Source organism: Seriola aureovittata, chromosome 5 (genome assembly GCF_021018895.1).
Source record: "Seriola aureovittata isolate HTS-2021-v1 ecotype China chromosome 5, ASM2101889v1, whole genome shotgun sequence".
Lineage (NCBI taxonomy): Eukaryota > Metazoa > Chordata > Actinopteri > Carangiformes > Carangidae > Seriola > Seriola aureovittata.
Window position 1 is genome coordinate 15789437 of NC_079368.1, and position 20479 is coordinate 15809915.

At 40.4% G+C, this 20479-nt stretch overlaps 1 protein-coding gene across 2 annotated transcripts in view; it reads left to right on the forward strand.

Annotated features, from left to right (window-relative positions):
- The window catches only part of pcsk5b (proprotein convertase subtilisin/kexin type 5b), a 55267-nt gene that overhangs the window by 25760 nt on the left and 9028 nt on the right, over nucleotides 1-20479 (forward strand). For both annotated transcript variants that reach the window (XM_056376445.1, XM_056376446.1), the window contains exons 8-16: nucleotides 73-285; nucleotides 1988-2088; nucleotides 6994-7097; nucleotides 8312-8429; nucleotides 13640-13828; nucleotides 14493-14629; nucleotides 15261-15392; nucleotides 15735-15837; nucleotides 18532-18725. In XM_056376445.1, coding sequence (XP_056232420.1) covers nucleotides 73-285; nucleotides 1988-2088; nucleotides 6994-7097; nucleotides 8312-8429; nucleotides 13640-13828; nucleotides 14493-14629; nucleotides 15261-15392; nucleotides 15735-15837; nucleotides 18532-18725 — 1291 coding nt within the window. The remainder of the gene's footprint in view (nucleotides 1-72; nucleotides 286-1987; nucleotides 2089-6993; nucleotides 7098-8311; nucleotides 8430-13639; nucleotides 13829-14492; nucleotides 14630-15260; nucleotides 15393-15734; nucleotides 15838-18531; nucleotides 18726-20479) is intronic.

The window sequence follows — 20479 nt, forward strand, 5'->3', positions numbered from 1 at the left end:
GCAGTGATTGCCTCTAAGTACTAAGACAAATCTACAGGCCCTCAGTTTCCTCTCTGCATCTTCTCTTGTCAGGGGAGGAAGGGCCGCGGCTCCATCTTTGTGTGGGCTTCAGGCAATGGCGGGCGCAGCAGAGACCACTGCTCGTGTGACGGCTACACCAACTCCATCTACACCATCTCCATCTCCAGCACAGCTGAGAGCGGACGAAAGCCCTGGTATCTGGAGGAATGCTCGTCCACACTGACCACCACCTACAGCAGCGGGGAGAACTACGACCGAAAGATTGTAAGGACTGGTGTGTGTGTGTGTGTGTGTGTGTGTGTGTGTGTGTGTGTGTGTGTGTGTGTGTGTGTGTGTGTGTGTGTGTGTGTGTGTGTGTGTGTGTGTGGTGTGTGTGTGTGTGTTGTGTGTGTGTGTGTGTGTGTGTGTGTGTGTGTGTGTGTGTGTGTGTGTGTGTGTGTGTCTGTGGTAGATTTTGAGAACCTTATCCTTATCGTGCAAACACATGCAAGTGCATCAGTTTTTGACAGTACGAATGGCCTCATTTTACAGCAGAGCCAAAATGCTTTTGTGTTCCTCATTGATGTCTGAGTTGTATTGGTGTTGTTTTATGCTTAATTGAATTTTGGACCAGACTTCTGTTTTCCAGCTTTAAATAAGTGACATGAACTAAAAGAAACTGTCAAAGGTATGTCTCCATGTCCTAGGTAACCATTCATTTACATTGAAGACTGTCCATGTTTTGATTTGGAGCTTGAAAAAATTGAAAAGTTTGCATATAGAATATATAATTACAGTTAAGAGTACAGCATGATACAACATGGTATTAACTGGGCCGTGCGTGCGTGCGTGCATGCGTGTTTGTGGGCCCAGTGATGTGACCTGGATTGACCCAAATTGACCAAATCTCTCTCATGTTCCACTGGGATGGACAGTGACAGTTGGCCACTGTGAGCTAGCTTGTCTGGCAGTGTTTTGCTACATTCCTTGTACCGATGCTACAGACACACACACACACACAAACACACACAAACACACACACACACACACACACACACACACACACACACACACACACACACACACAAGCACACACACACACACAAGCACACATGCATTCTTTACAGTGTCCCTCTGGCTTTGTACACACAGTAAACCTCATACATCTGAAAGTAAGTCTAATCTAGTTGAGGACATACTGTCCTGTCTACTCTAATACTATTGGACTACTTTCACTTCTTACTAAACCATTTCGTGTGTGTGTGTGTGTGTGTGTGTGTCTGTGTGTGTCTGTGTGTGTCTGTCTGTCTGTCTGTCTTCAGATAGTCCCTCAAACTCTTTAGTCCTGGAAAGGTCCTTTGATGAGGGCTCAGACTGGAACTTAGCTAAGCTTCTGTTGGCTGACTGACTGTCAAGCTGTTTGACTAGTTGGCTGACTAAAGTCCACACAATCAAAGCAAAGATACAGCTCTTTAAAAACACCTTTTATTACCTCTTATTGCTTCTTACTCTTTGTCCTTTGTTTCTCCTTGTGCATTGATTCCTTGCGGAAACAACTCTTGGGGAAACCGGAGATTTGTGCACTTGTGTGTGAGTGTCTGTGTGTGTTATCTCTAGCGAGGCAGTGTATCAAAGCTGGAATGTGAGTTTCAGGTGTGTCTAAATCCTCCTGATCCTCATGACTTCAATCTCTCTTTGTCTGTCTGTTTCTCTTTCTCTCTCTCCTCCTGCCATCATCGTCACTATTTGTTCTGCTCATTCTCTCCCTCCACCTCTGTAACACCCCTCTGTTCTTCTCCTGCATATATTTGTTTATGGCTTTCTTATTTATGAAATTTCTCCCCTCTCATCTGTGACTTTGACTCCTCCTTCCTCTCCTGTTTCTTACCTGCCTCTTTTCTCTTACTACTTATTTCTTTCTTTATTACTTCCTCTTTATCTCTCTTTTGTCCCCATGTGACTTTCTCCCCTTTTCCTCTATCTGCAGATCACAACAGACCTGAGACATCGGTGTACAGACAGTCACACAGGGACATCGGCATCGGCTCCTATGGCTGCTGCCATTATTGCTCTGGCCCTGGAGGCAAAGTAAGATCCATTTAACCTCATCCCTTCACTTCATCCCTTTACCCCTTGCTTACCTTCTAATGCCGTCTTGTCCTCTGGCTTCATTGATCTATAAGGGGAACACGTGAAGCTTTTTCTCACAAATGCATCATTGTCAAGTTAGCGGTAGAGATGCATTTAACTACTTGAAAAGGCTCTTTGTTTTAATCAGTTAATCTCATCCCAGGTTTGTGTGCAGAGACACGTTGATGATGTACAGAGGTACATCAGGTTTCAGCGTATGACTGACATACAGGGCAGCTGGACTATACAGCACATAGACACTACCGCAAGACACATGCTCACAGATCAACCTCAGCTGGAGCGATACAAGTGTAGAGTAAATCTACTTCTGCACGGTGGCTTAGAGAACATAATGATTAAGGCACATCATCTTAGTATAATACATTACACACCTGCTTCCATTCACTTCAGTGTATCAGCACCTACAAGCAATTAGGTTAGACAGGTAGCAGAGATGCCTTGTTCTAAAGGTCTGTGTAAAGCAGGTTTGAGTGTGTTCATAGCGATGTGTGGGTGCAAGTGGTGAAGCTGGAAAGCTCATTCAAAGGAGTTATCAGCTGTTGATATTTACCTGTTATTCTTGATCCCAGTGCAACATTAACAGTGGACATTTTGATTTCCTGCACTGAGAAATGTCAGAGAGTTACCACATATATGTGTTGGGCACATTTTGGAGTAGAGAAGCACTATGCCGAGTCCTACTTTCTGTAAACGATAAGATTAAGTATAGGGGCTTTCCACTTTGATAGTCGGGGCCTGTGCTTTTCAGGTACTTGCCTGGATATGGATTGCCATCACTCTCCTTCAATGGTGACCTGTGCTCGAAGTTTAACAGGATTAAACTCTCCACTGAGAAGTCACAACCATGTATAGCTGCAGCGTGTATATAACTGTAGTCTGTCTTGCCTGGGATTGTGCCAACTAATTTGACATCACAATATATTGTGAGCCAGTCCCTTGTGATCCATTATGAATACACTGGCACAAATATCACAATCATGTTGTCTTGGGATCCTCATGCAAGAGTATTTCTCTGCTTTACTGCAGACATTTGAACTCTGAGCTCTTCTGCTTTGTGGCAGCTCAGCCTTCTGCCCATTTATGGCTATTTTAAATTTGAATGATCACATGTGTTCATGTTGCTGTGTGTGCTGAGAAAAGGATGTTTAATGCACTTTGGTACACAGTGTTCCATCTCAGCTGTCTACAAAACTGAAGGCTCTTCATAATGTAGTAAGTAGATGTAGAATATGAATGAGTACTATATTTTCAGAGAAAACGAGGCACACACAAAGTGTGGCAGATAATTGTTTGAAAACATATTTCTAAATATCATTGTTATAGTGGACAAAGTACTGGGATATTGTTGTATGATGATTCCCAGTTTCGTGCCCCTTTGCTGCTTTTAAATGCATAAACCATTTAGCTCTCAGTTTCAGGATGCCATCAGTAGCAGAATAAGTGCAGGACTGTGGCTTTACTTGATCTTTTAAGATCTCTGCAACAAGCAGAACTACACACAGACTTTTCTGGGCCAGATGCTTTCATGTCAAACATTTCTAGTAGAAAGGACTGAGTGCCAATATGACGACAAGAAGAGGAAAGTAAGACAGACAGATACTAAAAGCAAGCTTTTTCAGTTGGTTTCAGTATCCTCTATAGCCCTCATGCCTTATATATGTCCTGGTTGCTTTTTGTGTAAGGCACAGCAGATTCCTGCACGCTCTTCTTTGATACCTGTTGAGGTGCTTAATTTGTGATAAATTAATGAATTGGAAACAGTGCAGTGGAGGTGCAGAGACTCTGAATTGGGCTTTACCTCATCATCACATGTTGAGCAGCTCAGTTAGCTGAGGTCACTTCATTTAACCTGGATAATCCAATCCAAATCCTCCCAGTAGAAAATATTCTCGGTTTCCAGGCAGTGCTGGGCACATAAGCCTGTTTCCTCAACAAGATTATCACACACTGCTTCTTGCCTGCCTGCCTGCTTTCTTCTCTTCTGCTGGCTCTCACTTCCTCTCTGTCGTGCTTGTTCTGCCTCCACCACTGTCACGATGGTCTTTTTTTCCCTCCTCCAAGGAAAACGATCTTTATTTCTTTCTATCCGTTCATTCAGTTTCTCACATGGATAAACTTGCATGCAGGCACACGCAGATGAAGAGAGGGCAGGATCAAAGAGGGACAGGGAAACAATTTAGACAAACTGTGCAGTGCCGATCGTATCTACTCTTATCTGGTGAATGAAAGCGAGCAAACTTTCTGTGATAAACATGTCAAGATGCCATTACGCTAGACTTCACTAAACTTGTGAGGTCTTTTCCCTTGATATGAGAGTGGATTGGAACATGTTACTACAGAAAAGCGCGCCATGCTCTGTTCTCTGTAGATTTTGCCAAGTTTAAGATGTTTTAAGTCAGCCCATGATTTATCTCTTTATGAGCTAGAGTCTAGCACGGCAAGGAGCAACATTTTAGAGCTTCACAAACTTGTATTTCTTTCCCCTCTCCCTTTGTCCTTGGAAGTGAGGAAATGGAAAAGTGAGTGAACATGGAGACTGGAGACTTCAGTGAGGAAATTAGGAGGGATAAGCAAGAAATTACCAAGGATAACCTACCTTACAAACCTCATCTACTGGGAGGCTTTAAGAGACCAAAGCAGGGACAGATGGGTGAAAAGAAGACTTAATTTCTTCTCCATTCATCTGATTTGAAATTTATGCTAGTGTGACACATTTTAGCGTGAAAAATTCTGATTATCGTGTGGATATTTTTCCATCAGTGGACTGAACCTAGGTGAAATTGAGAGACTGAAATGTTATACTTTTGTGTCTTCATCTCCATCATTCACTTCCCTCTTGGCTTTCTCCCTAAAGATTACTTGTGTGGTTTCATCCATAATTACACTTGAGAGAAACACTGAGAAACCTATATTAGACACTCTGATTCGCTGCTGGTTTTCCCCAGTATGTGAGCTACTCCATTAATTAGTATTGGCTTGTTTATGGGAAGGCTGTCATGGCCTAGATAACGATGCCAAAGTCACTTTTAATTAATGACCATAAAACATTTATGGAACCATAATTACAGAGTGAAAGCTAAGCCTATTAATATTGATCTGAAGATTTAATTATTCTGACTTTTCATAGCTCTTTTCTGTGCTACCATCCTTATATAGTTATACTATCAGAGTATTTTTTTCAACTGGATTTAAGAAATGTGGGCTCAGTGAGGGCATCAGTGAAGCATGTGTAACAGCAATGTCTTTAGCTACAGTTGTATTGTGGGCATCATGGGGATGTGGTATTTTGGGTTCAACACAAGCAGGGTTTACTATAAATATATGAAATATTCCCATCTATAAATTTCCCATTTTTGTCTAATCATGATCACAGTTTTCCTAGAATATAACTCTGATAATTGCAAAAAGTTTGGCTAAACAGTCCATTAAGTCAATTTGATTAAGGAATGATGGACAGCGTGAAGAGTTCAGCTCTTTTCCAACTTCTTACTACTACGAGAGAGTGATGCCCGGCCTTCAGTATAAGCTGAAATGTTGTACCTTTACTTTTACCAGGAATACTCTGCAAGATTAAAATACCAACTATGATTCTGATTTCACTACATGCCCATGAACTTGCACTGGGTTGTGACAAATAGGGAAGGTCAACAACATATTGCTGGCTTCAAATATCTATCTATGGCAGTGATCCTCAGCGTCCACACTTTGATCTCTCCCATTTGAAACAATCCCACGTTGGCATGACTGTTCTTGATATTTTTATGTCTAGATTGTTGAGTTTTGTTCTCACCATTTACAACTGAAATGTGGCATCAAGGGAGAGGGAAAGGTATTTTTTCTTACACACAAGTAAACTCAATGTGCTTTAAATTAAAGACGATAAAACAAATAATATAGAACAGTAGCCTATTCTGTGAATGTTCTGGCAACTCTGTATGTATTGGATTTTTTCATCTTGTCTGTAGTATAAAGTGCATATAAGAATGTGGCTTTTGACTGTAATCTGTTGAACTCTGTGGCTAAATGTGTGATTCTGATAACGCTCAGCATTTTAAACGTCCTCTAGTGCGTTCTTGGTTTAACAGAGATCACGGGAAGCTCTGAAAGAAACCTGCTCTCATGCCAGCAGCTCAACAGGCAAAGGCACAGAGTGTTCAGGTCAGACTCATTTTGCTGCCTGATGCTTCCTCTCACACCATACCTGTTTATCTTCCTAAATTTTAAAGTCTGAATGTTGGGCTGCAAACCTTAAATGTTAGTTTTAGGTTGCATGATACAGAGTAGTACTGGATTGTGGCGGTCTCAGATGGCGAGGGAGTGACATGAGGGGAGGGAACAGAGCATCTGGCCAGCATATGAGATGGAAGGGAATCCCAGGAAACTTGGTGACCCACTTCTTCCTGGTTTTTCCCTTTAATGTAGCGTTTGGACATCAAAGGAGTCGAGGCACATGGCTGCCATCTCATAATGGATCTCACGTGAGATCTGAGAAACCAGGGACAGATGAACGGGCATCTACGCTTTCCATTTATGCCTCTCTGTAATTTTCTCTCTCAGTAATCTTCCACCTACTGTATATTACTATGTTTTCTTTACATTGTTTTACATTTCATCCTCTTTCTTGCTCCTCATGATTTGTTTTTCTACCTCCTCCCTCTTCTATCCCAACCTTTTTATGTTTACCTTTCATCCACCTATTCTCCCCCTATCCCACAATTACGCCAATAACAAAGTTATGGTTTTTATGGTCACTTATTTACTTTGTGCTCAGTTATGTCTCCCTACTATTTTTTAAACTGCAATGAATAAATAAATGTGTTTGTGTGTGTTTGCTTCTGCTAGTCCTCTTCTAACATGGAGAGATGTACAGCACATCATTGTAAAGACCTCCAGAGCTGGACATCTCAGCGCCCCTGACTGGAAGACCAATGCTGCTGGTTACAATGGTACAAACACAAGCACACACACATGATAGACATACATGCAGAGACGGTATCAGTTGAATTGTACAACTGATAATCACTTAAAAAAAAAGTCTTATTCTGATCAGAGTTGATGAGATTTTTTTTCACTGCTATAAATCTGTACATCTTCTTTTCAATACACCATAAAAGCAATCAAATAAACAAACACAAGGTACCCGATTGGCTTAAAAATATATCAATAAAAAAATATCTCTGAGTTGTGTTTTGGTAATTGGTGAATCTGGTAGTAACTGTACCAAGCAATAAAAGAAAAGCTAAATCTTTGTGACATCTTCAGACCAGTTTAAATGCTGGGCCACAATCTAGATGCTGCTGTGGGTCCACAGCATCAGCACACCTCAGTTAAGCAACAGTTGCATTTCCTATTTATGCAGGAATACAGTGTGTTTGAAAGAAAAATACAATATACAAAACAGTCACAGAGAAATCAGTGTTTGATTCCTGGATCTGTTTTCTCCAATCAGAAGACGGGAGCTGAGCAGCATCCAAAAAAATTTTCCTTCTTGCTAAACTACTGCGCCGCCAGCTGCCATCTGTCAGGGTCCATGTGGTGGTTGCTGTTTTGTAATGTTGTGAGTGCGTGTTTAAGTGTGTATGCATACCTGCGTGTGTGTATGTGTGCATGTGTGTATGAGGGAAAGAAACCAAGAGAGTGAGAACTAAGGGTCAGCCAGGCTGCAGGCCCAGTGTGCCTGGAGAGTTTCCAAGTGTCTGTTTTTTCAAAGAGGAACTAAAGAGAAACAGGACTGGGAAGGGGGGTGGGGGGTGGGGGGTGTGAGAAGTATGGAAGGAATTCATATTAGATTAGCTCTACCCATAAACTGAGAGGCTTCCAAACTTTATCTTTACATTTTTATACAACTGCCTTACAGAATGCAAAATTTTAGACACATTTTGACTTCAAAATAACCTAGACAGGAATCTAAAAAACTGTACAGTACTAGATGCCTTCATGGATGTTCAGAGCTCTTGTCTCTGATTCTTAATCTGACCCCCTTTTTATATATATTTGTGGTTGCAGGATTTCAAAACAACACAGAACAAACAAACAAACAAAATCTTATTCAGGAGCTTGAACTATTTACATTCCTTTTTTTTCTATTAACGGTATGAAACACTATAGACTCAGTGAAGGACTGGTCTGTTCATCTGCAACTTTTCACTGTTTCCTACAGTCAGCCACTTGTACGGCTTTGGTTTGATGGATGCAGAGGCGATGGTGAAGGAGGCAGAGCGATGGAGGCAAGTCCCCACTCAGCACGTCTGTGTGGAAAGTGCAGACCGACAGATCAGGTAACACACACACACACACACACACACACACACACACACACACACACACACACACCATATCCTGATGTGCCAGCTCATAAATAACAATTATTGAATTTTAATTGCTGATGACCTACCCTTCCAAGTGACCAGACCCACACCAGAAACCAGAATATATGTATCACATTCACCTCAAAACACTCAGTAGTGGACACAAGGATATTACACCCATATTTACTTGCTGAATTGCTGCTGTAATCTCCAATCCTGTGAAACAGCTTTCCATATCATTTTGGAACCTGGCTGCAGTGATTTGCCCACATTGGAGAGGTCAGACCTGATGATGAATGATGAGGTCTTGCAAACTATTTCTTCACTGTTCTCACTTTGTGCATGGGGAAATAGCGTTCAGCAAACTGTTGCTGCCAAGTTGGAAGACCTCTGTTGTCTTAAATATATGCCAGAGTGTAAACATTTCCATTTATTGTATTAATGGATGATACTGTCTAGTGTTCATATATAGTCCAAGTTTAAAGTGAAATGCAAGATAACTGAGTCAGCTTTGAATTCAACAAATGTGACAAAATGTGGTTGTGTTGCATTATGAATACAGAAGGAATATGGTAGTTTTTGTGCGCCTTACAACCTCTACCCCCTCTTTCTGTTTCAGTCTGCTCTTCTCTCTCTCAGTTGTACTGTCTTTCTTTTCTTTCTCATTTTTTTCTCTCCCTGGTGTTTTATGCAGCGGCATGTGTTTGAGAGTGCGGTTGTGCAAGCTGTACCTTGATAGGGGCCAAGCATTAGTTCTGGCAGGGTGGTTCTCACATAAGACCTTTACTACATGCACACACACACACACACACACACACACACACACACACACACACACACACACACACACACACACACACACACACACACACACACACACACATACACACATACACATACACACACACACACATACACATACACACACACACACACACACACACACACACACACACACACACACACACACACACACACACACACACACACACACAGAGAGAGAGAGCCAGGGCTTCACAGCTTGTTATTCTTGATGCAGCTGGAAGCCTGAGCACTGTTCTGTGTTAGGCTGGCTGGCTAAACTCAGGCCCTCAACTGGTTTTGCTTTCAGTCGAAGGCTTGGTGTCCAGCGACTGCAGCATTATCAGTGTCATTCTGTCTGTTCTGCTCCAGTGCACAAGTCAGTCCATATGAGGCTTATGTAAAGTCAAGCTTGTGTCAGGGGCAGTCGTGCTCAGGCCTCCATACTCATGTAATGTGTGCTGGATTATGGAGAGATTCCCAATGTTGTTGCGTGAGCGAAATAAAAACAACCCTGTCATTTTAACCTCCTTTTTCCATGTCTGGTGTGTTTATGAGTAGCCTTAGAGATTTGTGGAATGGTCAGTCGCACATTTGTCTAGTGACTGGGAGCTTAAGCCTCGTTCATAAAGAAAATTTACCCTTCCTCTATCCAGCCAAAAGACAGGCTTGCAAAGAAGTAAAAGTAGGCAATCGCCAGCAAACAAAAGGTTTTGCTTTGTTTTTGGGACAAAAGCAAAAAAGTAATGAAAGTTTTATTTGTAACACCGTATTTTCAGACCGCCCCAAAACGTCTGAAACATTTTTCCCTAAACTAACCACTTAGTAGAGTATTCATATAATTGTGTCTGTGCTTACTTGCATCATGACAGTGCCTGCAATAATGGGGGGGTTTACATAGATTGTCTGAATGCGTTTTGGAAGCAGGCCTATATGCGTCTGTTCTCCTCTGTTGGTACATGGCCATGGGCGTGTGTTTTGTACTTCTACTGTAACTTGCTACATAAGTGCAGCCGTCACCTCACTGCAGTGTTCCCACACACCCTCTGGCTGGCCCCTCTGCTGCGTTCGGTAATGTCTGTCTGAAATCGCTCGCCTCACTCCACTTGGAGCACACACCAGGAAAACTGCCTGATCTGTGTGCAATCAGGCTGGTGGTAATCAGCTGTGCATCTGCTCGGCTCCGTCCCATGCGTATGGTTCAGTTATCTGTGTTGTGTCATAGAGAAGCCTGAGCTGTGATATCAACCATAGACTCCCCAGCCATTACTGCTGTCCGCTTTCCAAACAGTCATCGACTGCTCACGAAAGAGACAATCAGTGTTTTCTCTTTGTTATTCATTCCATCAACTCTTCTCGATCTCATGCAATTTTCTTGTGGATTTTTTTCACTTTCATTGGTTTTAATGTAAATTAATGGGAAATGTTTATATTGACTATTATTCTCTCATGAGCTGACTGGTCAGCCTTCTATTATGTAAATGATCAGAGATCGAGTCAAAGGACAAATTGAGAAATTGGATTGTTTACCTGCCGTCATTCTGGAAAACAATTCATAACACTGCTTTCAATAACAAACAACTATTCGTCTCATACTGATTCACTGATCTGATTGATATCAGACTGATAAGTTTAGTTCACCAGTGTTACTAATTTAAGCAACATTTCTCAATGAAAATCATCAGTTACATCTTGATGGCCAATTTTGGTCTTTCACAAACAAATTGTATTTATAGCAGTAATTAATAATCAATGGGATTAACCCACTGTCAACACAGTCACTTGCTTGTGATTTCAGATTCATTCATGCTAAAAGTAATCAGCTTAATGCTTAAAGCCAGTATTTATGACTGTAATTGAAAAACTTTTTGGGTCTCGACAGGCACTTACATGGTCTGTACGGCAAAAGAGAACACTTTATTAATCAAATAAGCCATGCGGTTACTCTTTGTCTCAATTAATCTTTGAGCCAAGTGTGAGGAATATGTTCCAAGAAAAGATTGTCTGCCAGCCGATAATTGTCTTGGGGATGATGAACTTCTGTGTTGTATCACGAAGTTCCTAAAAATGTCATCACCGTGATTATAACCCTGACAACAGGGAATCTAATAAAAAGGTTTCCAATACAGGATCAAACTGCACAAGTCTCTGGCATTATTTATCTTTCACCTCTCCACCCTGCAAAAAATTAATTGTTGTGAGCATTTTATGTGTTATTTTGCCAGCAAGTATAATTCACCAGCTCTGTTTTAGTTTCCAGTGAATAAACTCTGCATGTAATCCAGTGAGTTAATGTGTTGAGTTGGCTCAGCTGCTCCATGTCCAACTGCTATGCAAGAGCAACATATGACTCTTTTTCTCCAAAGCCTCACTCTGGCAAGATGGTATTCATTGTCCCCTCCACTGGACCTGTCTATGTTTTTACTTTTTTTTTTGGTATTGTATTGCTATTATATTAGATCATACCACAGATGTTATTCAAGGGGTCATTAGATGTTTGCGTTGGCTGTTGGGTTATCTTGCTGCTGCTGAGTTGTGCATAGCAGACAGAGCAAATAATGTTCTTTGTCTTTCTTATCATGCTCATGCCTCTTTGTTTCTTTGGCTGGTTGAGGTTCAAGAAATGGAAAACCTTAATATGAACTGTATGGTCTTTGGTTTTTTGTTTAGGTTAAATCAAAAGAAGTCCATGTGATTGCTTTTATGGGTGCCTCTGTGTATTGAAACCTGATATTGAGTGTTATTTCAGCCACTTACAGCATTTTTGGCAAGAGTAGACGGGGCAGAATGTCTGTGTAGAGAGACAGCCACAGTCCCCAGCCTCATGTCCCGAAAGAGCAAACCGACTGAAGGTGCATTATGGCTGAAGGCACACAGAGTGACATTCAACAGTTAAATCCTGTGCTGTGAAGCTGACGGACAGTTTTAATTAAAGTGGCAATAGACAACTTTTCCAACGTTTTCCAAATGGTATTAATGTTGGTGCCACTGCTTGTTTTAGAAAGGCCATCGCCAGAAAACATGTTCTTTGTTTTAATTATCAAACAGACAATGAATCATTTGTGTCTGGCTGCTAGCATTAGCATTAGTACGATGATTAACTGCTATCAGCCTGACTGCTGTCCAAAGAAAGAAACAACCCTAAAAATCCCAATTTGAGCTTGAAACTCCGATCTCAGTGCTATGATAAAGGCAGAATAAAACACCCAGTTGTATGAATACGTAGGCATGTTTTGTTACCTGCTGATCTAGTAGAAATAAGGTGAACTGAATGTCAGTTTGGAGCTCTCTCCATAGTCGGACTTGCCTGTGGCACTAGCGGGACATATCTCAGTGGGCTGGTGGACCAGCCCTGTCTCTTTACTGGCCTTCTCCCTGGTCCCAAAGGATAAGTCCTGGGCTGAATTTCTGTCCCAGTCTGACTATGGCTCTCTCCATTGAGTGAATAACCATCTGGGGGTCGCTCTTGTTTTGCCTTGCGTCCTATCACTCGCTGTCTTCGCCTTCTTTGCCTCCTTCGACAACAAGGCTCCAGGTAGAGTTTCCCCAGTTACTCCAGTCAACAAAAGCACTCCTCTTCCTGTTTTGGTCATGCAATTGCAGATGCACTTCCTCTGTGCCATAAATCAAGCCTTTATTTTTCTGCAAAGTTCTGTGCCCGATGCCAGAGGGAATTGCATAGTGACTAACAATAGGGAACTAATTTAAATCATTATTCCATAGCCATTTCATTGTGCAATCAACATTTTCTTCACAACGGAAAGATGTGAACTCTTTCCAATTAGAGCAGTCTACAATGTACAAGTTCACTATGAAATTTGTGTACCAAATTTGCAAAGAAGAAGGATATCTCAATTTTAAAGGCTGGTATATTTACTTATGGTAATCAGGAACCACTTTTTTGTGTATATGTATCTTATCTATGTAATAGGATTTTAACCGGATTGGCTAAAATTTGATATCCTATTTTTGTTTGCTTCTATGTTAGTGGTACATTTTGTTGTACATAATGTCATTTTAATTGCAACAAAATGTACTCCCAGCAAATCTCTTTAATTATGGCACAATATCCGTAAATTAGATTTTCCAGGTCAATTTCCCAGTTTTTGTCAGTCGAGCTGATTGTGAGTGGACTTTGCTCTTTCCATTAGTCAACTGATGGTCTTAAAGGAATTGGTGTGTGTTAATGGAAAAGACACTTTGGGCTTGGTGGTAAATTTTCCCTGTGTGGTTCATAAACTTAAATGTGATTAATATTATCTTTTAACTGATGCATCAACTTATCAATATCCTCCCATCAATTATAAACTGTGGTTAGGTTCTGCTTTAGTATTTTTACTAACGACTACCTGTTCATTGGTTTCTATTCTGTCCTCTAGAACCATCCGTCCAGAGCATGTGGTCCGGTCGGTGTACAAGGCGACAGGATGCACTGACAACCCCAACCACCATGTGATCTACCTGGAGCATGTGGTCGTACGTATTACAATCACACACCCTCGCCGTGGAGACCTGTCAATCAACCTGACCTCACCCTCAGGGACCAAGTCTCAGCTGCTCGCCAACAGGTGAAAGATTTATAGATGTTGCCAACGGTTATCTGCAATGTCCTATCACATCACTAGATTATAAAACTGATTTATTTTTTAAATTGTGTATTTTCATATTGTCTGTAACTCATGTCAGGGTATGTTTTATTGATAATTTTAGGAAATTAATCTCTAAGCAAAGAGCTGAGAACAGTTTAGTAAAGTAGAAGTAAAGTAATTGGAAAGCTCATTTGCAGTGGCTTCAAACTAGTGGTGAGATACTTCTTAATTGAGAAACCTGTGAGTTGTGAGGTTAAATTCTTAGGTAAATGAGATATTTCTGTATTACATTTAAATAAATTAGCATTATTATCTAAAATATGGATTCACTTGTCTATGATTGCTTTGTTAACAACAATAACTGTAATTTGTGCTGAAAAAATCTGGAAAACCTCCAGGGGATTGGATACTGAATATAGTGTAAACACTGTATGTACCTTGGCCACATTCACCTCAAGTAAACCACAGCCCTCTACAATGTTTGGCCACACTTCATTAGAGGCTGTGACTGTACTTGGTTGAGTGGTTGAGATTGTTTGTTCTAGCATTTGCAATACTTGAGTTGTTTCCTCATCTGATATCATTGTGTGATTTCTGTGTGTCTGTGTGTGTGTGTACATGTGTGTATATTCCTGATATGCAGGTTGTTTGATCACTCCATGGAGGGTTTTAAGAACTGGGAGTTTATGACCACCCACTGCTGGGGAGAGAAGGCAGCAGGCGACTGGGTCCTAGAGATCTATGACTCACCTTCTCAACTCCGCAGCCAGAAAGTACCTGGTATGACAGTGATGACAATTTCTTCAATTGACTCTTTAATTTAAAAAATTGCCATTTTTATTTTTTAAATTCAGTGTAATTTACACAGGCAGTAGAAGTAGAAGAGACCAACGTTTTATGTGGATTGAGTGCAGGACCGACAGGAGCACACACACATGTTGCTCTTGGAGGCAGTGAACTTAACTGCTGAATGACCCACTAATTTAACAACATAATAAAGTCTCAAATGGAGAGTAGCAGTTTCTAAAAAGCTGTTATGTCAATCACTGCAGTCCCTGGGAACCTTTGCCGAGTTGTAATGGGTATTATTAGAAGTTTCATGTACTGGGATGTGGTAACTGAAAATACCTGAAAATATTGACCCGAAAAATGTAGACTGAGTTCTTGCTTTCTCTGCTATTGTGCTCAAGTGGTGAAAGATGGTTATCAGTCAGGTTGAACTGCTGTTCCAAATAAAAATATCACCACTGAACTAAACAAAAATAAAACCTGTCCAACATGAACTGATCAGCTACATACCAAATATACAAATCAAATTAACAGCAAAGGATACTCATCTGCTCGCCACCAGGATAGATTTAAATGTTGCTGTGTCTGTAGGATGACTCTTACAGTACTTCTGTTTCCTCAGGCAAGCTGAAGGAGTGGTCGCTGGTGCTGTATGGCACCTCTGTGCACCCATACTCATCTCTGCGCAATGATAGGCCTCGCTCCACAGACACGCAGGCGCCCACTGATGAGGAGTTCACAGAGGAGTACATCGGTAAGTGATAAATCCGGAGTTGTACACAGACACGTTAGCCACAGCAGTAGCTATGTTGTCATGTGTTGCAAAGTAACATAATTTTTATAACAGGTTATTTTTTACTGCACTGTGACTGAAGCACATTATATTGTTGTATTAGTATTTATTGTATTGGTATATAATATTAGTATTATTGTATATAGTATTATACCATATGGTCCTATCAGAGAGTGTAATACATGAAAATGATCGCTTCCATTAAGTCAGTTGATTTGGTGAAGCTGTTATACTGAAATACTTACTGAAATATATTCTTTTTTGCTTTACCACTAAAGTGTTAAATTCTGTTTGTGTCCCCAGGCCCCTGTGACTCTGAATGCAACGAGAATGGCTGTGAGGGCCCAGGACCCCATCACTGCATTAACTGCCTCCACTACTTCCTCAAGTTCAAGAACAACACCAGGTCAGACTGCTTTTTTTTTTTTTTTACATATTGATATTGTTTTTGAATTGTTTACTTTCTTTTACACGTATCTTATTCAAAACCACAGATGTAAAAAGACAAAATTTGGCCTGATAACATCAACTTCTAGGTTTTCCTTGTTTTTATGCTGGGGATTGTTAAAAAAAACAAAGACTCAGAGCCAAACAACTGATAAATATCATATATATATTGTCTATATATAATTTGGTGTTATAATGAAAATTAATTTAAATTAAACTAATGTTTCTCACTTTAGAGTAATGGTGAACAGAGGCTCAAAGTACATAAGAAGATGTACATATCAGCTTGCTATGTGGACTCCACCAGTGCCAATTTATTTCTTTTTTTTCTTTTAATTTAAAAGGTGCATTTGAGCTAGAATGCCACAGATAGAAGATACGTCTGGATTGTATGTTCTTGGAACAACATCTGATTGTTTTGAGTGTGTGGAGTCCTCTGGGAGTCTAGAGAGAGTCAAATGAAGAGAGGGATCAATACTAGCTGAGGGGGTCTTAATCAGAAAGTTTTACAAAGTTAAAGTGAATGTTAATGTGTACCAGCCCACCGGATTGACTGGATTTAAGCAGCTCAAGGCAAAGTTTCAATTGTGTTTACATGCTTCAAAGAAACATTTGTGTAAGAGCCGGGTTTGCATGAATGAATTTAATAATCGGCACACCAGCAGGAATTTACTGTCCATGTTATTTGCTCTATGAACACAACAAAGAAGTCACTGTAACTGGCTACTTTCTGAATTGAAACTGAAAAATATAAGGAAGAGATTTGACTAAGGTATTTATTTGGATGAATTCACCAGACATGTATTTTAAAGCCTTGTAAAACGGTGTCCCATCAGTGTTAAAACTAGAACTGCTCTGCTTAGTGTGGAATTCTGTGAGGTCACAGGTCACTGCTCATTCCTGTCATTTGTTGAGCTTATAAAGTGAATAAGGTGAAGAAACAGTGCAAGGGGTGACCTTATTCATTTCACCTTGTCAGTCTGATAACAGAGATGCTGTTTCCTGTTGGTCATAATATGTTGAGTCTGTCCCACCCTCCTGTTAATTGTGTGTATAAGTGTGTGTGCGTGAGAGAGAGAGAGAGAGAGAGAGAGAGACTGTGAATTTGTGCATGTGTGCACATTTGTGTGTGCCCTTAGGATCCCATTAGGATCAAAGTCTGTTGTAATTGCCTTTGTGTCAGCGGGTCTCTGCACTAATAAAAGGCAAACCAATGCAGGTGCATCAGAATGTGCAAGCTTAGGTGCTGCCTTATCATTAGCCCACTTTAGAGGTGCGCTGCCCTTTTCTGCCACCACAGGGAGCAATTGATGAATGACGAGTGGGGGAGCAGTGGGAGGAAAGACGAGGAGGGGTGGTGGTGTTTAATGTTCAGATAATTACATCCCTACATATGTGTTTGATGGTGTAGACTGAAGAGGTGAGTGGGTCTTTCGAACTTTTGCTCTTCTTTGCATTCCTACTTCACTAGGATTAAACTTTTGTGGGAAGAATTGTTTAATTGTTATACTCAATTAAGTTTGTGTCTCTAGATTGTTCTTGTCCTAAAAATTGTCCAATTTAACACCGGTTAAGTTGTAAAATTTACAATCAACAATCACATTCTGACACTCTATCCACTCAATGTAACTTTAAATTATATAATGTAAACAGCAACTCATGTGCCCATGTTCTCAGAAAGAAAGTTCTGAGTACATGACCACATTTGTCCCCGATTGCAACTACAACCCTGATCGCACACCTTGAGATGTGCTCACCTTTTCTCCTCCACCAGAAATATAATCAATACAAAAATAGACACATTGAAAAAAAAAAAAGGAGACTTTTTTGCTTTAAATTGCTTTTATCACAATTTCATGTCTATACCATTTCAAGGACTCAAAAAATGCTGAAAGCATGGCCAGGAAAACGCTGTTTTTTTAGTGGTGTCCTTAATGTATTGTTTTTACAATCTTTATTCTTTAAATGATAATTTCAGCATAGCATAGAAATGGTATGGAAGTTGAAGGACAAACGGATGGCAGTGTGTACTGCACACGTGGATTATGTGTTTCACACGTGCCATATGTGTTTCTTGGCAGAAAACTGAGGTGTGTGAATAAGGCTTAAGGAGTGTCTACGTGTGTATTTTGTGCTCCTGAGGATTTTGGAGATCCTTTTCACCGTAGGAAGGGAGCCTCAGGGTGAAATGGTGGGGGTGATGGAGGCCTGTGAAGTTATCCAACAGATGTTACACCTGTTCACCATATAGCACCCAGACACACACACACACTCTGTACCTGTTCCCAAATCATTATGTGCTATTGATCCATGAAAAATAAGTTAATGTGTAACAATGGGTAATTATGAAAATGCTTCAGTTCTATAAAACTATATTTTACTCAAGCTTATAATACGCACATAATATATTAGTTCACAATAGTCCTAGAAGAGGCATATGTTTTTTGTCAGACATATGTTTTACATTTTCAGCCTGTTGACATTGTGTGATAGAGGTTGTTAATTATGGAACAATGAGGTTGATTTGCATTGGACTGCAGTGAGAGTGAGAAATACAAATGGTCCCTTCTTTGTGTTCCACTTTGGCCTTTTGTGACACTCTCTTTTACCCCACATCTCTCCTTTCTCTCCCTTCAATCAACTCTCTCTGCAGGATGTGTGTGTCGGAGTGCCCCAGTGGATTTTTCCGTGATGATAGGAAGCGTTGCAAGAAGTGCTCCTCACTGTGTGAAACCTGTGTTGGTAGCCGTAGCGACCAGTGCACCTCATGCAGGACTGGTTTCCACCTCAATGAAGGTTCCAACACGTGTGTTGCCAACTGTGCCGACGGCTTCTACCTCGACTATGGTAGGTTTCACTGCTGGCTAAAATGGCTCTTTGATGTACACACACTTCTAACTATGAGTGCACAGATGATAGCACACCGTACAGTCAAGAATTTGTTTCCATACTATCTCTTTTCTTTCATTGTTCCTTGATCTCAGCTTGGGGTTCTTATAAGCTTTTTCTGACTTCAATAGTGTTTTCTCCTTTGCATCTGTTTTCTTTTAACAATTTAACAAACAACAAACTCAACTAAACATAACTGTTCTCAGAACACTGCAGCCAAAAATGCTGTCCATTGATCAGATCAAGGTCTGAAGTCCTTAAGATCAGAGTATAGTGAAATGTATTGTTCCCAGTGGTGAAGATAATCTATAAGTAGGACAAAGTCACTGCTCTTTGTCACCTGCATCACAAACAAAATCACAACAATCAACAGAAGTGCTTCAGTTCACTAGTAACGTCTAGCCATTTGTTTATTTTTCTTTTTGCACTTGCTGAACCAAACAGAACAGAAAAGTCTACTAGTAAGCAGATTTTTTCTTTCATCTGATTTAAGTGGAATAAAACGTGAAAGAAAACAGATCTGCAGGAGGATTGTCTTTGGATCATTTTTACGATTAGTCACCTTGTTTTCTCCGTGTCGACCACTGGTTTGAAGTAAACAGAGCGGTTTCAGTGGTGTTAATGTATAGACTAGTAAATGTGTGTATTTACTGCTCTGTCTTATGTTAAATATGTATGCCAGCCTGGATGAAAGTCAACCAGGAATGAGAGACTGGAACTATGTATATCTTATAATTATATCTATATATTGGTTTGCAGCCAAGACAGTGTGAGTCCTGGCAGCTCTGAGAGTCTCTGGCAGCAGATCTGATGTGATCTGATCCAAGTTCAATCATAACATTTCAGCAGGCCAAGATGTAGTGGATACTTTTTTCCTTTGAAATGTTGGCACTGCTGTGTATCGTGTTGTGTTAAATGAGCTATCTAGAGTCTATTTTGTCTTTGTCAGTCTGACAGCAAGTTGAGGTGAATTCCTGCCTTCATCAACACATAGACATGCATCTGTGTTATATGTGATATCATCTGACTTAAAGTGTTAAATTTTTACTGTTGTGTCAAAGCGTTAGTGTGTGTGACACATGTAAGCACAGTGTCTAGATGGTTTCTGACATTTCGGCCAGGATTTCAACTAATGGTAAATTTCCTTATTGATTAATCCCTGTGATTTCTTTGATTAACTGATTTATAGTTCAGTGTAGAAAATGTCAGAAAATGACAAAAATGCCCATCTCAATTTCCCAGAGCCAAAAGTGGAGACCTCACTCTTCAGATTGTCTGTTTTGTGCAACCAACAGGCTAAAATCCAAAGATATTCAACATACTATGATATAAAGTGGCAAAAAGCAGCAGATCTTCACATTGAGAAGCTGAAACCAACAAATGTTTAGTATTTCTACTTGGTAAATGACTTGCAAATAAAAGATCATCATTACTGGCGATACATTTTCTGTTGATCGACTAACTGGTCAATCAACTATATTATTTCAGCACTAATTCTGACTTTCAGATTACAGCTGAAATAATAAAGTAAAGCCTAGGAGGCAAAAGTAAAAGTGCATTTTCTATCCAGCTGTCTGTGACCTGTCCATATCCTGCATCCACCCTTTAATGCTTTTCAGATTCCTGTAAATCTAACCAACCCTCACCCACTCAGTCTCCTCCTCTTAGCTCTGACCATATGGCTTTCCAAACAAAACCAAAGGTTGTGTCAT